The sequence below is a fragment of the Bombina bombina genome, chromosome 7, assembly GCF_027579735.1.
Source record: "Bombina bombina isolate aBomBom1 chromosome 7, aBomBom1.pri, whole genome shotgun sequence".
NCBI classification, from domain to species: domain Eukaryota; kingdom Metazoa; phylum Chordata; class Amphibia; order Anura; family Bombinatoridae; genus Bombina; species Bombina bombina.
Genome location: NC_069505.1, coordinates 311,526,125 through 311,542,627, shown reverse-complemented (window position 1 = coordinate 311,542,627; position 16,503 = coordinate 311,526,125). Strand labels below are relative to the sequence as shown.

Genomic DNA, 16,503 nt, shown 5'->3' with positions numbered 1-16,503 from the left:
GACAGCAGTATTCATATTCCCCTCTGCACACTCTTCAGCATGTGTAACTCATAAGTATCCAGGAAAACATGGCCAAGGTGGCAACCCTAGGCAGCACTGGGGCAGATCTGTGTGTTTTAAGGCAATTGTGGCTGGAGGCTAGGCTTACATGGCAGCAGGGCTCAGAGCAGCAAGATGGTTGGAAGCACAGGAACAGGGCAGGCCAACACGATATAAGTCTCAGTTCAGTCCTGCAGCATGTGAGACAACTGAGACTCCTGTATTATATCAATGTTTCCTAGTGGATAATATCTTGGCCCACATTTAAATTGACAGTAAATTCAAAACTAAAGTTTTAGGATTAAGATAGAACACACAATTTTAAACTTTCCAATTCACTTATATTATCTAATTTGATTTACTCTCTTGGTATCCTCTGTTGAAAAGCATTCATAGGTAGGCTTAGGGACAGAAATGCACTACTACTCAGAGCTAGCTGATGATTGGTGCCTGCACATACATGTCACTTGTCTTTGGCACACCGGATGTGTTCAGCTAGCTCACACTAGTGCATTGCTGCTCCTTCAACAAAAGGCTTCCAACAAAAATGAAGCAAATTTGAAAACAGATATAAATTGGAAAGTTGTTTAAAATTTGTATTCTCTTTTTGAATCATGAAAGAAAAAGTTTAGGTTTCCAATTTCTATTACTATTATACATTAAAAAGCCTCAGCTGTTTAACCCTTTTACTGAAATGTTTGACTTCCCAAATTCTGGGCAGTAAATGGTTAATACAGCAACTCCCTTTCTGCTTCCTGATCTCTCTTTTTCTCTCCATCTGTTTCTTGTTACTTTTTTGACTAATTTCAGTGCTTATTTCTTATACATTTCTCTGCCATTGACAGAAAATAAAAACCCTACACTATTGATATTTATTGTGGTAGATATTTGGCTCCTTTTCTCGCGGCCATACAGTTTCACGCATCATTAGTTAGAAACGTTATGAAATGTGGAACTCTTTTTTTCTATTTAAATATATATGCATATAGTTTTCTTTCGGCAAACAGCCAAACTTATGGATCATTTTATTTAATCCATATTTTCTCTTCAATGTATGAGCAGCTTTTGTAGGCCTTAAGGCACATTAATAGGAAAAAAAACAGGCACAAAATTGTAACCCTTTTATTGCTAACTGGTTCAACAATTTCTAAGTTATCTGGAGGACCAATAAGGTGATGTTGCTCTCAAAATCTTAGTGAATCAGTTCAGTAGGTTAAAGGGACATTGCAGCCAATATTGGAATCCACAGGGATGCATTTCATTTTTGAATAGAAGCATTTTTGTAATATAAACGTATTAGCAATAATGCTTCTAATAAAAGCTATAGCTGTTTCAAAAGTCTATTTAAGTATGCACCGTGCACAAGCATTTAAACACAGCACTTGCTCAGAGAGCCTAAAGTGCTTGTACCATCTGATAATAACTGCATTTGTTAATGCTGACATGATACAAGCCCCACTGGCACTCTGAGCAGTTGTAGTATTTAAAATGCTGGTGCACTGAGTATATCTAGCTATGCTTCACATGCACGTGCAGAGAAAAATGTTAACACTAGAAGCATTTTGCTAATACATGTATATTGAAAATATTTTTCTATTCAAAGATGTAATTTGTCTATTTTCATTTCCATTTATTACCTGAAGGTCCCTTTAACATAGAAATTAGATGTGTATTGTTTTTGAGTTTTTAAAACCTTAGTAAGCTGCACAATGATTTAGATAAGGAGATACACATTCAAATATACACAGGAGGGGTCTATGGTTTTCCAACCATTTTGGACATATAGACATGGCACTTATGGCTTCCAATTGCAGAAGGATCTCGAGACCACCCAAATGTTGTTCATAAACACTGGATTGCTTAGAGTTAGTACTTAAAGAATATAGGACCATCTTCTCACCCAGTGTGCTTGTAGAATATTAGAGTGTGTTTGCTCCCTCTTTATTTGCAGAATAAGGGATTATGCTTTTCGCTATTTACTTTCTGGATTAGCAGGATGTTCCCTCCTTATGTACTTACATAAAAACAAGGCATGTTCTATTTGTATTTAGTTGCAGAATAATGGAGTATATTCCCTCTCTTTGTACTTGCAGAATAAGGAAGCATGCTCTCAACATGCATGTAGAATAAAGGAAAATCTTCTCATAGTGCTAACTTAAAGGGATAGGAAAGTCAACATTAAACGTGCATGATTCAGATAGAGCATGTAATTTTAAGACAATTTGAAATTCACTTCTATGTTCAAATGAGCTTTGTTCTCTTATTATCAGTTGTTGAAAAAAATATACACACATATCCTACACTAGTGGGAACTAGTTGCTGATTGGGCCCTGCACACATTTGGCTCTTGTGATTGGCTAACTACATTCATTTAGATAGCTGCCACTCTTGCAATGCTGTTCCTTCAGCAGAGGATAACAAGATAATGAGGCAAATTTGATAATAGAAGTAAATTGGAAAGTTGTTTAAAATTGTATGTTCTATCAAGAACATTTTGGGGTTTCCTGTCCCTTTTATCTTGACTTAACAGCTTTGTAAATTTTAACAATTCCTAGGAGACCATGTCCTGAGTTCTACTGATATGTATATTTCAAATCTACAAAATACATTTCATTAATAAACAAATTAATTTTATAACATTGGTAGAAATAAAATGAGTAAACAGAAAATATTTCTCCTGCGTTGATCACAAAATAAAAGCATTTAACTTGGTGACAGTTCAGTGAGAGGGTTAATGGCTTCCTCGAGAAGGTTAAAGGGACACTTAACCCATTTTTTTTTCTTTCATGATTCAGATAGAGCATGCCATTTTAAGCAACTTTCGAATTTACTTCTATTATCATTTTTTCTTCATTCTCTTGCTACTTTATTTGAAAATAAAGGCATCGAAGCTAAGGAGCCAGCCAATTTTTGGTTTAGAACCATGGACAGCACTTTTTATTGGTTCTGTCCAATCAGCAAGGACAACCCAGGTTGTTTACCAAAAATGGGCCGGCATCTAAACTTACATTCTTGTTTTTCAAATATAGATACCAAGAGAATGAAGAAAATGTGATAATAGGAGTAAATTAGAAAGTTGCTTACAATTGCATGCTCTATCTGAATCATGAAAGAAAAAATTTAAGCTCAGTGTCCCTTTAATGGGTTTAAATATAATTTCCTACCTGTCTGCCTGGTTGCCAGTATATTCCATGTTGTAGACATCACAAGCCCAGGAGGAGCACTACCTGTATCTGGGCTCCTCTGCGTCATTGCCGGAGCAACAAGAGCACTTCCTGGCTGAGCTGAGCTCTGCAATGGCTCCTTAAGTTTATCAGGGTCTGAAAATATAAACAGAAATTTAATAGAGTGTTTTACACTTCAAGTCCTCATGTGCCGCTAACAGACCAGGTTTAAAGGGACATATTAATGCAATAATACTATAGTCTATTGCCCTTTATTATTGGGCACATGCATGTGTGTAATCTGCAAAGAGGTTAAACAAATAATTAATCTTCTGAGCGGCAAACTGATGGCTGCTATGTGTGTTTTCTGCTACTGATTGCAGCACCAGCATATGTTCTCAGGTATGGCAATATATTGCACAGGAAACCCACTATGTTAAACACATAGCCAGAGGCGTTACTAGAAACCACAGGGCCCAGGTGCAAGAATCTAAGAAGGGCCCCCCACAAAAAAAGTGAATTTGATACATATCTTTTTTGTATTTTATATTTAACACAGAAAAAATTGTGAATCAGATTACATGTCTGAAAAAGGAGGTACCCTGTGCCTACAGTCTGTGAGATGGTCTGACCCCCTATTACTGTATATAGTGACACCGTTTAACCCACCAGTACTGTATATAGTGAGTTAGTGACACAGTCTGTAATCTGCCGGTGAGATGGCTGGCCTGACCCTACCCGCCCCAGTACTTTATAAAGTGACCACAGTAGTCTGTGACATAGTTCAGCCCCCCTGTACTGTATATAGTGGTACTGTATAATGACACTGTTTACCCCCTCCCCCATGCTGTAGTAATAAGATCTGTAATTGGCTGGTTCCACAAACATACACATTAATACACACACAGTTACATACATACATACACACACACATAAACAACAATGGGTAAAACAGAAAGACTAACCCCTGTAGTCAGACACTAGTGAAGCATCACGTCACATTCACATGATATCAGTGCAGGCAGTGGCAGGTCAACGTTTTTTTTTTTTAAGCTTGCGACCTCTGCACCCCCTGTAGTTTCAACCCTGCACATAGCCACATGCATGCATTTGTGCAATAGTAAAATGATTAGAACATTTTATTATTGCATTCAAATCTCTTTTCAAACATAATCCTACTTGAGCACAGCTTAGTCATTCACAACACCATGACCTCCTTTTTAAACACTTGGGGCTAATTTGCAGAACATGGGGCTTTAGCCCCTAATATTTCCTTTTAAATACTTTTAGTAATGTGTAAACAAGAAAGTATTAACATTTTGTATCTTGTAGACAGAATGGAGAAAGGTTATTTTCTTTATATTTTGTGCAGAGCGTGTACACCAGATGATCCCTTCTCTAAATAGAGATAATTATCAAAATATAAATAGGCCAAAAAATGTATCAAATGCAAAAATTACATTTTATTGCTCAATTACAAAGGACTGGAGGGCAATCACAATACACAAAAACATTACAAAAGTTTCTGATTGAGATGGTTCTTCTGAGCAGTAAATTCAAATGATGCATTCGTTTTTTTTTTACTGCTTTTCTAATGCATTATATATTGGGGTCAATTCACAGTCATGTGAATATGCAGTAACAGTCTCCTGAATTAGCCTAATTTGGTGGAAATAGGAAGCTTACAAGTTCACCTTTACAACTGACTTGCATGTCCCAAGGTGTATCAAGGCAGTTTAGAAAAATAATTGCAGACTTAAAGGGACACTGAACCCAATTTTTTTCTTTTGTGATTCACATAGAGCATGCAATTTTAGGCAACATTCTAATTTACTCCTATTATCAAATGTTCTTCATTCTCTTGGTATTTTTATTTGAAAAGCAAGAATGTACATTTAGATGCCGGCCCATTTTTGATGAACAGGGTTGTTCTTGCTGATTGGTGAATAAATTCATAAACAAGTGCTGTCCAGGGTTCTTAACTTTCTTTTTCAAATAAAGATAGCAAGAAAGAAAAAGAAGAAAAAATGATAATAGGAGTAAATAAGAAAGTTGCTTACATGCGTTCTGAATCACAAAAGAAAAAAACTGGGTTCAGTATCCCTTTAATACAAGTATATTAAGTTGACTATCCAAAAATGACTGACTTGCAAATGACATCAAGTCACTCGTCCAATCATGCTGGCTCTAGAGATAAAGTTAGGGGATTTTAAAAATCACATTCTTCATCTGCTGACTTGCTATAGTTAGGATATTAAACAATATATACATTTTACAAGCATAGTATTGAGGTTATTCTCCACCTCCCATGAATGCCGCCATGTTGAAATCTGTCACTACATTCCAGTGCTGAGCAGTTTGTACATGTAAGCTCCTGTAGAATAAGTAAACTTGCCAATAGAAGTATATTGAAAAGTATTTTAAAACTGGTTGCTCTATCTGAGTTATGAACGTTTAAAGGGACAGTGAAGTAAAAAATAAACTTTCTTGATTCACAGATAGCGCTTGCATTTATAACCAACTTTCCAGTTTGCTTTTGTTATTAAATTTGTCTAATTTTATTAGTATCCTTTTATAAAAAAAAAAAGAGCAGCTAGCTCCCAGCAGTGCATTGCTGCTTCTGAGCCTAACTAAGTATGCTCTTCAACAAAGTATACAAAGAGAATGAAGCAAATTTGATAATAAATGTTAATTGGAAAGTTGGTTAAAATTGCATGTTCTGTCTGAATCCTGAAGAAAGATTTTAGGTTTCATGTCCCTTTTGTTGATACAAATATTTGTAAATAAAAGAATAAATTAATGTTTTTTGGTTGACCAGAACTCACTACTAGACTAATATAAATATCTGAAGCTTCAGCAAGATAATATTTAATTATGATAAAAATAGGGTTCTATTAGCCTCCTATTAATACTGTAAATGCTGCATGCTCTTTAAATATGCTGTTTAACAAATAGTAAATTAAGCATACCTTTACCAAGCACTTGCATTGCAGGCGTTGGAGTTTCATGAGGTGGCATAGAAGACATCAGTTTTTCATGTGGATGCATCTTATTGGTGGATAGCTCATTGTTATCTTTCTCTTCCTTCTTGACTTCATGAGTAGCTGCAGGGATCCTCTCAGTTTGCACACTTGCCTTAGATTCCAAAGTGACATGCTTTGTGCCATGTGACAGATTGAGCTTATCAAGAAATGGAACCATTGTGGATAGTTTTGGATGGTTCTTACTTGAGAGTTCCAGATCCACTCTCTGATCAGCAAATCCTGCTCTCTGCTTGGGTTGAAGGTCTACAGTTTCATTTTCTGCTGACTCCAGACTATCACTGTCCTTCTGATACTGCAAATGATCCTCTGTGAGATGTAATTCATCAGCACCTTCTGTTAGTACCTCATTGTTCACTGGCCCAGTGTCTTGTAGTACAGAGTAGCTCTCTGTAGTCCTGTATGCAGCCGCCTGGTACATTTCTGAAGACTGCATTGCATTCATTTTTGGTATGAAATTATCATCAAGAAAATTATTCTCTTCTGTTTGTCTCAAGGTTCCATGAGTGCCAAGTTCCACATCATGATGAAAACCCAATGTGTTCTCTGTTAGTTCCTTGCTTGCCTGCTCATTGCCACTTGCAATTTGAAGTTTTTGTATTTGTGTGATTGGTCTATCCTTCTGTGGTGAGGTGGCAAACAATATTGTGGACACAGTTGGCTGAGCAGTGCTGAGTATCATTTTACTCTCTTCTTTTTCAGGTTCAATATAATTTTTTATTTGCGCTGATTCAGCTTTGTCTTGGGAAGTTAATAGTTCACGAGATGGGTAAAGTTGTGTCCCTTTGAAATGTTGTATAGCAAGGCTGGAATTCTTATCAAACACTTCAGAAATACTAGATGACATCTTAAGAAGAGGATTTAGAGTTGTGGCATTTTTAGTTCCAATATTATCATACATTTTTAAATCAGCCAACTCTTTACTGTCACTTTTAAAAATTCCATCAGAAGCCATTTCTTTCTGTTCCTTTGGATAGTCCTCTATTTTCTCTAAGTTTATAAATACAGTTGGTGAAGGGGCATTGCCAAAACTATTGACACCTGGTTGTGTGTGTGTTAAAATTTCTTCAACATTCCCATTCTCCTTCAGATGGGAAATCTTTGAGCTTTCAATATCATGGACTAGTGCTGTATAATTAGACGTGTCCTCTGATTGGCTCTTCATTAATCTCTCCTCTAGGAATCCATGAACTGGTTTTAACTGAATGCTATTGTCAGCTAAAGAGACTGATAACTCCATAACTACAAATGGTGCCAGAAAAAGCCACATTGTGAGTACTGCAATCTCAGCCATTGTATTCCCTCATAAAGTAATTATTATCTCATTTATCCACTGACCTAAGACAACTTGTTGCCTGAACAAGGAGACACCCAGGAAACCTGTCAAATGAAATAAGAACACTGCTATTAATAGCACAGAAGAAAACAGGTTAGCAAAGTCACATGATATACAAACATTTTAAGTTAAACATATAACTTGTTCATTTTTATGACTGTCTGTTACCAATGAAGTTTATAAGGTATCCTGCTAAAACACCAGTGACATAATGACATGAATCAAATTTAAAGAAACATAGAAGTCAAAAGTATACTGGTGCTATAAAAAGTGTGTTGAAAAAAAAGTCTGTATTACTTAAAGGAGATATTGGCATCACATGCATGGGCCAGGTGCCAATCTCCCAGTTTACTGAGGTGTTGGTTTTAGGTGCACATTGTGCACAAAATACTTACTTATAAGTACTCAGGTTTAACTCTAATATCAACCTTTATTTAAGCGCTCTTTAGCAGACAATGGTACACAATAGTATGCTAGAATTGCACAGCTGCAGGATACTATATCCCTTTAAAGGGATATTAAAGTCAAAATTAAACTTTTAAGATTCCAAAAGAGCATGAAATTCTACAAAACTTCCAAATGTAATTATATTATCAAAATGTGCAAAATCTTTTTATATGTATACTTTCTAAGGCACTAGTTCCTACTGAGCATGTGCAAGAGTATATGCGATTTTTAATTGGCTGATGCCTGTCACATGAGATGGGAGGGATAGAATTCATATTTTGCTGTTGCTGTTTTAAAGACAACAATTACAACACAACAAAACATTTTTTTGATGACATTTTACTAGTAAATCAATATCTACAAACTATAGGGCCAAGGCACATGCACAAGTAATCACTACCTATGCAAATGCTGTTACCTATCACATGAACATACTAGTTTTGAAGAGCTTGGTTTAAAGGGACACTAAACACAAATTGTAAACTACATCAGTATAAACCTTCATATACAAGAATAATTTTGCTATGAAAACGGAAGCTTTATTTTGTCAAATGAGTATATTGTTTTATCTTTATTCTTTTCACTGATTTCCCTGTCCCCCAGAACAAAAGAACCCCTGCTAACCAATTACAAACTAATATTCAGTTATAGCACAAACTCTGTTTGCACGTGTGCAGACTGGGGTAGCCTGCACTCCTGCATTCCCTTAAATGGATAGGAAAGTCAAAATTAAACTGATTCAGATAGAGCGGGTCATTTTAAGACACTTTTAAATTCACTTCTATTTTCAAATGTGCTTCGTTCTCTTAGTATCCCTTGTTAAAACATGAATATGCACATATCATACACTAGTGGGAGCTGTTGCTAATTGGTGTCTGCAAACATTTGTCTCTTGTGATTGGCTACATAGATATTTTCAGCTTCCTGTCAGTAGTGCAATGCTGGCCCTTCAACAATGGATAACAAGAGAATTTAAAAAAATTGATAATAGAATTAAATTGTAAAGTTGTTTAAAATTGTATGTTCTATCTGAATCATAAAAGAACATTATGGGGTTTACTATCCCTTTAAGGAGGTTTAGCACTGTTTCATCGACATTACTATTGCAAAGAATGATTTGCCTATCATGGTTGCTGATGCAAAACTGATAATCCACCTTTTAAAAGCATATGACACCATAGAAGCTTAGGGAGGGAGGGAAAAGTAGACAAAAGCTTGAATAAATTGCCTTAAAGTATTAACCCGAGTCTCCCTGGGAGTAAGTGAAACAAAAAAAAAACACATTTTTTAGATGTATTTTACAACAAACTGCAAACTAAATAATGAATAAGTAATGCAATAATGTTTACTAAGTTGCAATAATGAAACATGTTAAGGGTTGTTTAACAGTCAAGTTAAAGATGAGGACTTCTGGTTATGAAACCTAGAAAGAATTTGTAACTTACAAGATCCTACATCATTCAAAATAAAATGTTTGTTACTTTGTGGATGATTCTCCAAGTACAAACTCCTTATTACATTGTCTGATGTGAAAGACCACAAGTTTATTTTGCCCACATTATCTGTAGCTCTACCAGTTTCCTCTTCCCTTGTACAAAACCAAAATTAGACACCAATGTTTAATTACCACCTCGTCAGTTAGATATGATACATACTCAAGCAGCTCAGGGTCACATTCCTTAGTATAGGCTCTGATACTAAACTATTAGATCCTGGGATCATTTCCAGGACAAGATAGACATAGAATGTGTAAAAATTACTTTGAGGTTCATTTGTTTTCTCTGCAAAAAAATACTATGGCTCCTAATGTCAGGAGCAGTGCTCCGGTGATAAAGACTTGGGGGCCGAATTATCAAGCTCTGAATGGAGCTTGATGCCCCTTTTTTCCGGCGACCACTGCTCCATAACTTGTCCGCCTGCTCTGAGGCCGCGGACAAAAATCAACCCAATCGAATACGATTGGGTTGATTGACACACCCTGCTAGTGGCCGCGAATCTGCAGAGGCCTGTATTGCACCAGCAGTTCACAGCTGAAGGCATTTATCAATGCGCGGCGGACATGATACGCTACATCATATCATGTCCGATCGCACATTAATAAATAGGCCCCTTGGAACAATCTCTAGTTGTTTACTTTGACTGCAGTTGACCCTTAGCCCCTTGACATTTGATCTTAATTATAGCTCTATTTTGGTCGTCTTTTTTTTTTTTTTTGGAATTCTAAAACAAATCCATATGTTTTCCTAGAGTGTGCAGCTAAAGTTAGAGTTAAAGGGATATGAAACTCAATTTTTTTCTTTTGTTATTTAGACAGAGCATACCATTTAAAAAAGTTTCCAATTGACTTCTATTTTTACTTAGTTCCCATGATATTCTATTTTTAAGAGATACCTAGGTAGGCATCTGGTGCACTACAAGGCAGGAAATAGTGCTGCCATCTAATGCTCTTGCAAATGGATAACATTCTTGCATAACTGCTGCTATATAATGCTCCAGAAATGGGTTGGGTTCCTAAACATACGTCCCTGCTTTTCAACCAAAGATACCAAGAGAACAAAGAAAGATTAATAATAGAAGTAAATTAGAAAGTTGTTTATTTGCTTGTTTGTTTTTGAATAGTGAAAGAAAGTTTTTGGGTATCCCTTTAATACATTACGTCTGTTTTACTTTAGGCATACAATGGTCATACAGTATTTTGTGTATATAAAAGAGCAGCAAATAAATATGTAAAAAATGAAACAAGGTCACATTAAAGCTGTTAAAACTGATATTGAGTGAAACAGGAAATGTATTTTTGTTTTCAACTAATCTCTAGAGATCATTTGTTCAATGGCTCATAGGAGAACCCTGGTAGCTCTATTGAAGGACAGTGACATAATGAAAACAAAAAGTACTTCTTTAAGCACAGGAACACTACATTGCATTGCTGTTTTATGTACAGCAAAGTAAATCCTTTGCTCATATGTCTATTTAAAGCAGGGGTGGGGACCTTGGCCCTCCAGATGTTTCAGAACTTCATTTCCCATGATGCTCAACTGGACTTCAGAGTGCCCAAGCATCATTTGTAATGTAGTTCTGAAACATCAGGAGTGTAAAGGTTCCCCATCCCTGATAAAAATAAAAAGAAGTCTCTTTACAGAGAGCTGGAGCTATGGCATGGAAAGGAGGAAAAGGGATGCAAATTACTTTTTAGATAACGATTCCTGAAGTTCTGAGAGTAAGCATTAATATGTTAAAGGGACAGTTTACACCAATTTTCATATAACAGCATGTATAGACACTACTATAAAGAAGAATATGCACAGATACTGATCTAAAAATCCAGTATAAAACCTTTTAAAAACTTACTTAGAAGCTCCCAGTTTAGCATTGCTGATGAGGTTAGTCTGGGACACTCACTGAAAGAGGCTGAGAAGAGCAGACACTTCCCCCCTTCCCTGCATATGAAAAGACTGATAACATAAACAGGAGCTAGCAGGAGTCTGTAAACACGAGTATACATCTGACACTGTGGGGCTTGGTTAGGAGTCTAAAAATCAGCACAATGTTATTAAAAATAAGCAAAACTATACATTTTTATAACAACACTCCCAGATGGGCTATAAAAATTGATCATCTAACAATCATTTATGCAAAGAAAAATGTCCCTTTAAGGGCATTTCAGAAATATATAAAAGTAAATTAGAATTCCAAATTCTCAAAATAAAAAAAATCAAATAGATTATTTGTCTAAACACAGTCTGTAATCCAATAGCTTCTGCATTATGGTAATGCAGGGAAACAGGAATCCAATGAAATATAAAAAATAATCAATGTTATTAAATACTTGTTATAAAAATGGGTGCTATAAAAATAAAGTAATAGAGGGACATGAGCTCTAAATGCAGACACACTTTGTGAGCTTGCACATTTGGTCTCATTATCTATTAGGAACAAGAGAAGGCTCTTAAAGGCATGGTGTACTGTGAAATTGGTTCCCCTTAATGTGTTTCAAATTACTTGTTATACCGCCTGCAGAATAAAAAGTATGGGAAAATGTTCTTTTAGGTTTATTTTTGTGTATGAAATAAAATCTGACTGAGCCTGTACCGAGAACAGACATCCTTATCTTATCTGTCTAAATATTTCTCACTGTTTACTCAAAGACCAATACGTAGACAGAACATTGGAAAGTAAAACTTTTAGTACCTCTCTGTTACACCCCCACTGGGAGCATGATTATTTCTAAACATTCTTGTTTACATAACATTTCTATAACCAGTACTTAAGTACTGAAATTGTGAGTACAGGTGGGGATACAACAGGCAACAGCAGCTATTTCAAATGTCAAAATAAAGATAGATGAGCCAAATGTAAACAATGTAACAATGTAAATAGATTATAAAAGGGGAGAGAAAAATTACAATACTCTGTCCCTTTAATCCATTGATAAGCAACCTATGTATTGCAGCTCTCACTGGTAGTCAGGTGTTAAATAAGCTAGGAAAAAATATAAGTGAGGGAATGGGGAAGAAAGGGGCCCCTAGTACAAAATGAAATTTAAATACCTATTTGATCATAGTCTTTTACAGACATCAATAACCACAGAACTCCCTCCACCTTTAGGGCACCTGGCCTAAATACTTTCTAACTATCTCTAAAGACTGTGTTTTTCTATGGAAGTCATTTATCAAAGTTTCAAAAAACCTAAGGCAGAATAAAAACACTGCATAAAATATTACACTACAGGAAGGGAAATGATCTCATGTCAGATAATATTTCAAGGTATCGTACAATCATTTCATAAAGGCACTAGACATTACAGACTGACCCTAGCAGAAGGCAACATTAGGGTAAAGTATAACAATGGCAGGGAATTAGGGTAAACTATTAAAATACTAAGGGACAGATTACAAGTGGAGCACTAAATATTGCTTTCATGAAAGTGATATTTACGCTCCACTGTGTAATACCATTAGCTGTCAGCTTGCGTTCGCATTGCTGGGAAGCATTGCGTTCACGAGAGCGTACTTCCATAGGCTCCAATGGGAGCCTTGTTCTGATGCCATCTGAGACGGCATCAGAACCTAAGCACAGCGAAGGGGGTAAGTAGCGCAGCGATGGCAGCAAATTTAAATATATATGTATATGATTATATACATACACTCACCGCCCATTTTATTAGGTGCACCTGTTCAATTGCTTGGTAACAGAAATTGCTAATCAGCCAATAACATGGTAGCAACTCAATGCATTTAGTCATCTAAACGTGGTGAAGACGACTTGCTGAAGTTCAAACCGAGCATCCAAATGGGGAAGAAAGGGGATTTAAGTGACTTTGAACGTGGCATGGTTGTTGGTGCCAGACGGGCTGGTCTGAGTATTTAAAAAAACGCTAATCTACTGGGATTTTCACGCACAACCATCTCTAGGGATTACAGAGAATGGTCCAAAAAAGAGAAAATATACAGTTAGTGTCAGCTGTGTGGATGACAATGCCTTGTTGATGTCAAAGGTCAGAGGAGAATGGGCAGCCTGGTTTGAGATGATAGGAAGGCAACATTAACTCAAATAACCACTCGTTACAACCAGGAAATGCAGAATACCATCTCTGACCGCAGAACATGTCGAACCTTGAAGCAGATGGGCTACAGCAGCAGAAGACCACACCGGGTGCCACTTCTGTCAGCTAAGAACAGGAAACTGAAGCTACAATTTGCACAAGCTCAACAAAATTGGACAATAAAAAATTGGAAAAACGTTGCCTGGTCTGATTGATGAGTCTCAATTTCAGCTGCGACATTTAGATTGTAGGGTCAGAATTTGGTGTAAACAACATAAAAGCATGGATCCATCTTGCCTTGTATCAATGGTTCAGGCTGGTGGTGGTGGTGAAATGGTGTGGGGGATATTTTCTTGGCACACTTTGGGCCCCTTAGTACCAATTGAGCATAGTTTAAACGCCACGGCCTACCTGAGTATTGTTGCTGACCATGTCCATCCCTTTTTGACTACAGTTTACCCATCTTCTGATGGCTACTTCCAGCAGGATAATGCACCATGTCACAAAGCTCAAATCATCTCAAACCTGTTTCTTGAACATGACAATGTACTCCAATGGCCTTCACAGTCACCAGATCTCATTCCAATAGGGCACCTTTTAAGGTGGGGTAACAGGAGATTTGCATCATGCATGTGCAGCCGACAAATCTGCAGCAACTGCGTGATGCTATCACGTCAATATGGACCAAAATCTCTGAGGAATGTTTCCAACACCTTGTTGAATCTATGCCACGAAGAATTAAGGCACTTCTGAAGGCAAAAGGGGGGCCCATCTCGGTACTAGCAAGGTGTACCTAATAAAGTAGCCGGTGAGTGTAAATATTTATGTGTTTATATGTTTATATGTATATATACACATATTAACACATAAATATATATGTATATAAGAATATATATATATATATTTACTGGGAACACACAGTTTCTATAGACCGCAATGTAAAGGCACTTTTCAGTGCTGTTTTTTTTTCTTACACCTAGGAATACCTAGAAGCTACTATTACCACCATCCTTAAGCCAGGCAAAGACCCTTTAGATTGCGGTAGTTACCGTCCTATTTCCTTACTAAACCTTGACACTAAACTATACGCCAAAATCATAGCTAACCATCTCTCCAAAATAATTTCTTCTCTAATCCACCCTGATCAGGTAGGCTTCATCCCCATGAGAGAGGGCCCTGATGCTACAAGACGTGTAATGGATGTCCTATTTAGAGCAGCTGAACTGGAGACTCCTATGCTCGCCCTGTCGTTGGACGCCGAGAAGGCCTTCGACAGGGTGAGATGGGATTATTTATGGGAAACAATGAAGGTGTTTCAGTTCCCAACCACTTTTATCACGGCTGTACAAGCACTCTTCTCGAATCCTTCTGCTACGGTTAAAGGAGTAGGTTTCCAATCTGACCCCTTTCAAATCTCTAATGGGACCAGACAGGGGTGCCCCCTCTCGCCATTATTATTTGCGCTTTCAATAGAACCCATAGCTCAGGCAATTAGATTAGATCCGAATATCTCAGGGTTCTTTACGACTGAGGCCCAGCATAAAATCTCACAATATGCAGATGACATCACATTACTGTTGACACAACCACTTAGGTCTCTCCCGGCCGTATTTGAACTACTCAAGTTATTTACCTCTTTAAGTCATTAAAAATTGAATCTTTCCAAGACTGAGGCCCTTCATTTAAACATCCCACCTACTGACTTAGCTAGATTACAGAAACTATATTAGTTTCAATGGTCTGCTCAGTCCGTTAAATTATTAGGTATACATCTAAGTATGAATGCCCCCATAATCATCTCCAAAAAAATTTCAGACAGACTCCCTGAATGGCATAAACTCATGGGAATATCGAGAGATCTCTTGGACAGGCAGGATAGCTGTGATTAAGATGTCCTTTATTCCTAAGATTATTTACCTATTCCGGTCCCTTACAATTAATGTCCCCAGACCCATTCTTAACAGACTGCAGAGCCTCATCACCTCCTATATTTGGAAAGGTAAAAAGCCAAGGACAGCCACGCAGACACTACAAAGAAATGTTATTAAAGGCGGTTTGAGTTTCCCGAACATTATCCTATACTACCAAGCAGCTTGCCTAACCCATCTGTTGAGCTGGAGCTATACGACTAACGCAGCTTTGTGGAGAATAATTGAGCAGTCTTTACTGCCAGTCGGGTTACACTTATAAGATTTACCTTGGGTGCCTACACACTATAGGGAAGATCTTAAGCTGTGATTTTTGACACCTTACAATTTTGGGAATAATCCAGACATCTCCCTACTATAGCGCCTCATCCTTCACCATGTCAGACAATTGCCAGTACCCTTGTCTGCCTCCCTGACTCACACATCCTTGCATGGAACAAATTCAATGTTAAATGTATCTCAGACTTATATGACCGGACAAACATACTTTCTCATAATAGCCTCTGTACAGACCTTCAAATACCACGCCCTCTGAGATTTGAGGCGTTTCGCCTTTGTTCTGTCCTTAAGTCTTGGGGATTCCCTAGTACTGCCCTTAGAGAAATCACTAATTGGGAAAGGAGATGGTCGTTAGCCCTTATGATTAGGGGAGCTCTCTCATATCATTATGATCTACTCCTTGACCCTTATTCACATCACAAGATTTCTCAGGATATAGCATGGGAAAGAGAGTTGAATTTTACCATTGACATAGACTCATGGCATAGAGAGATTTTATTCACTAGAAAGATTCTGCACTGCGCTACATTATGGGAATTACATTTCAAGATAACGGTACGCTGGCATCTGGTCCCGGACGGTACGCTGGCATCTGGTCCCGGCCACTCTGCACAAGATATATAACACTCACCCGCCTACTTGTTGGAGAGGTTGTGGCCTTATCGGTACACAGAGTCATATCTGGTGGTACTGTCCTCTCCTCACACCCTATGGGCTCAACTTTTTA

General features: G+C 37.3%; 1 protein-coding gene across 2 annotated transcripts in view; it reads right to left on the bottom strand.

Annotated features, from left to right (window-relative positions):
• Positions 1-16,503, bottom strand: part of PRRT3 (proline rich transmembrane protein 3) — a 250,819-nt gene that overhangs the window by 30,058 nt on the left and 204,258 nt on the right. For both annotated transcript variants that reach the window (XM_053720937.1, XM_053720935.1), the window contains 2 exons: positions 6,173-7,624; positions 3,204-3,359 (listed from right to left, as the gene is read on the bottom strand). In XM_053720937.1, coding sequence (XP_053576912.1) covers positions 3,204-3,359; positions 6,173-7,538 — 1,522 coding nt within the window. In that variant the 5' untranslated portion in view covers positions 7,539-7,624. The remainder of the gene's footprint in view (positions 1-3,203; positions 3,360-6,172; positions 7,625-16,503) is intronic.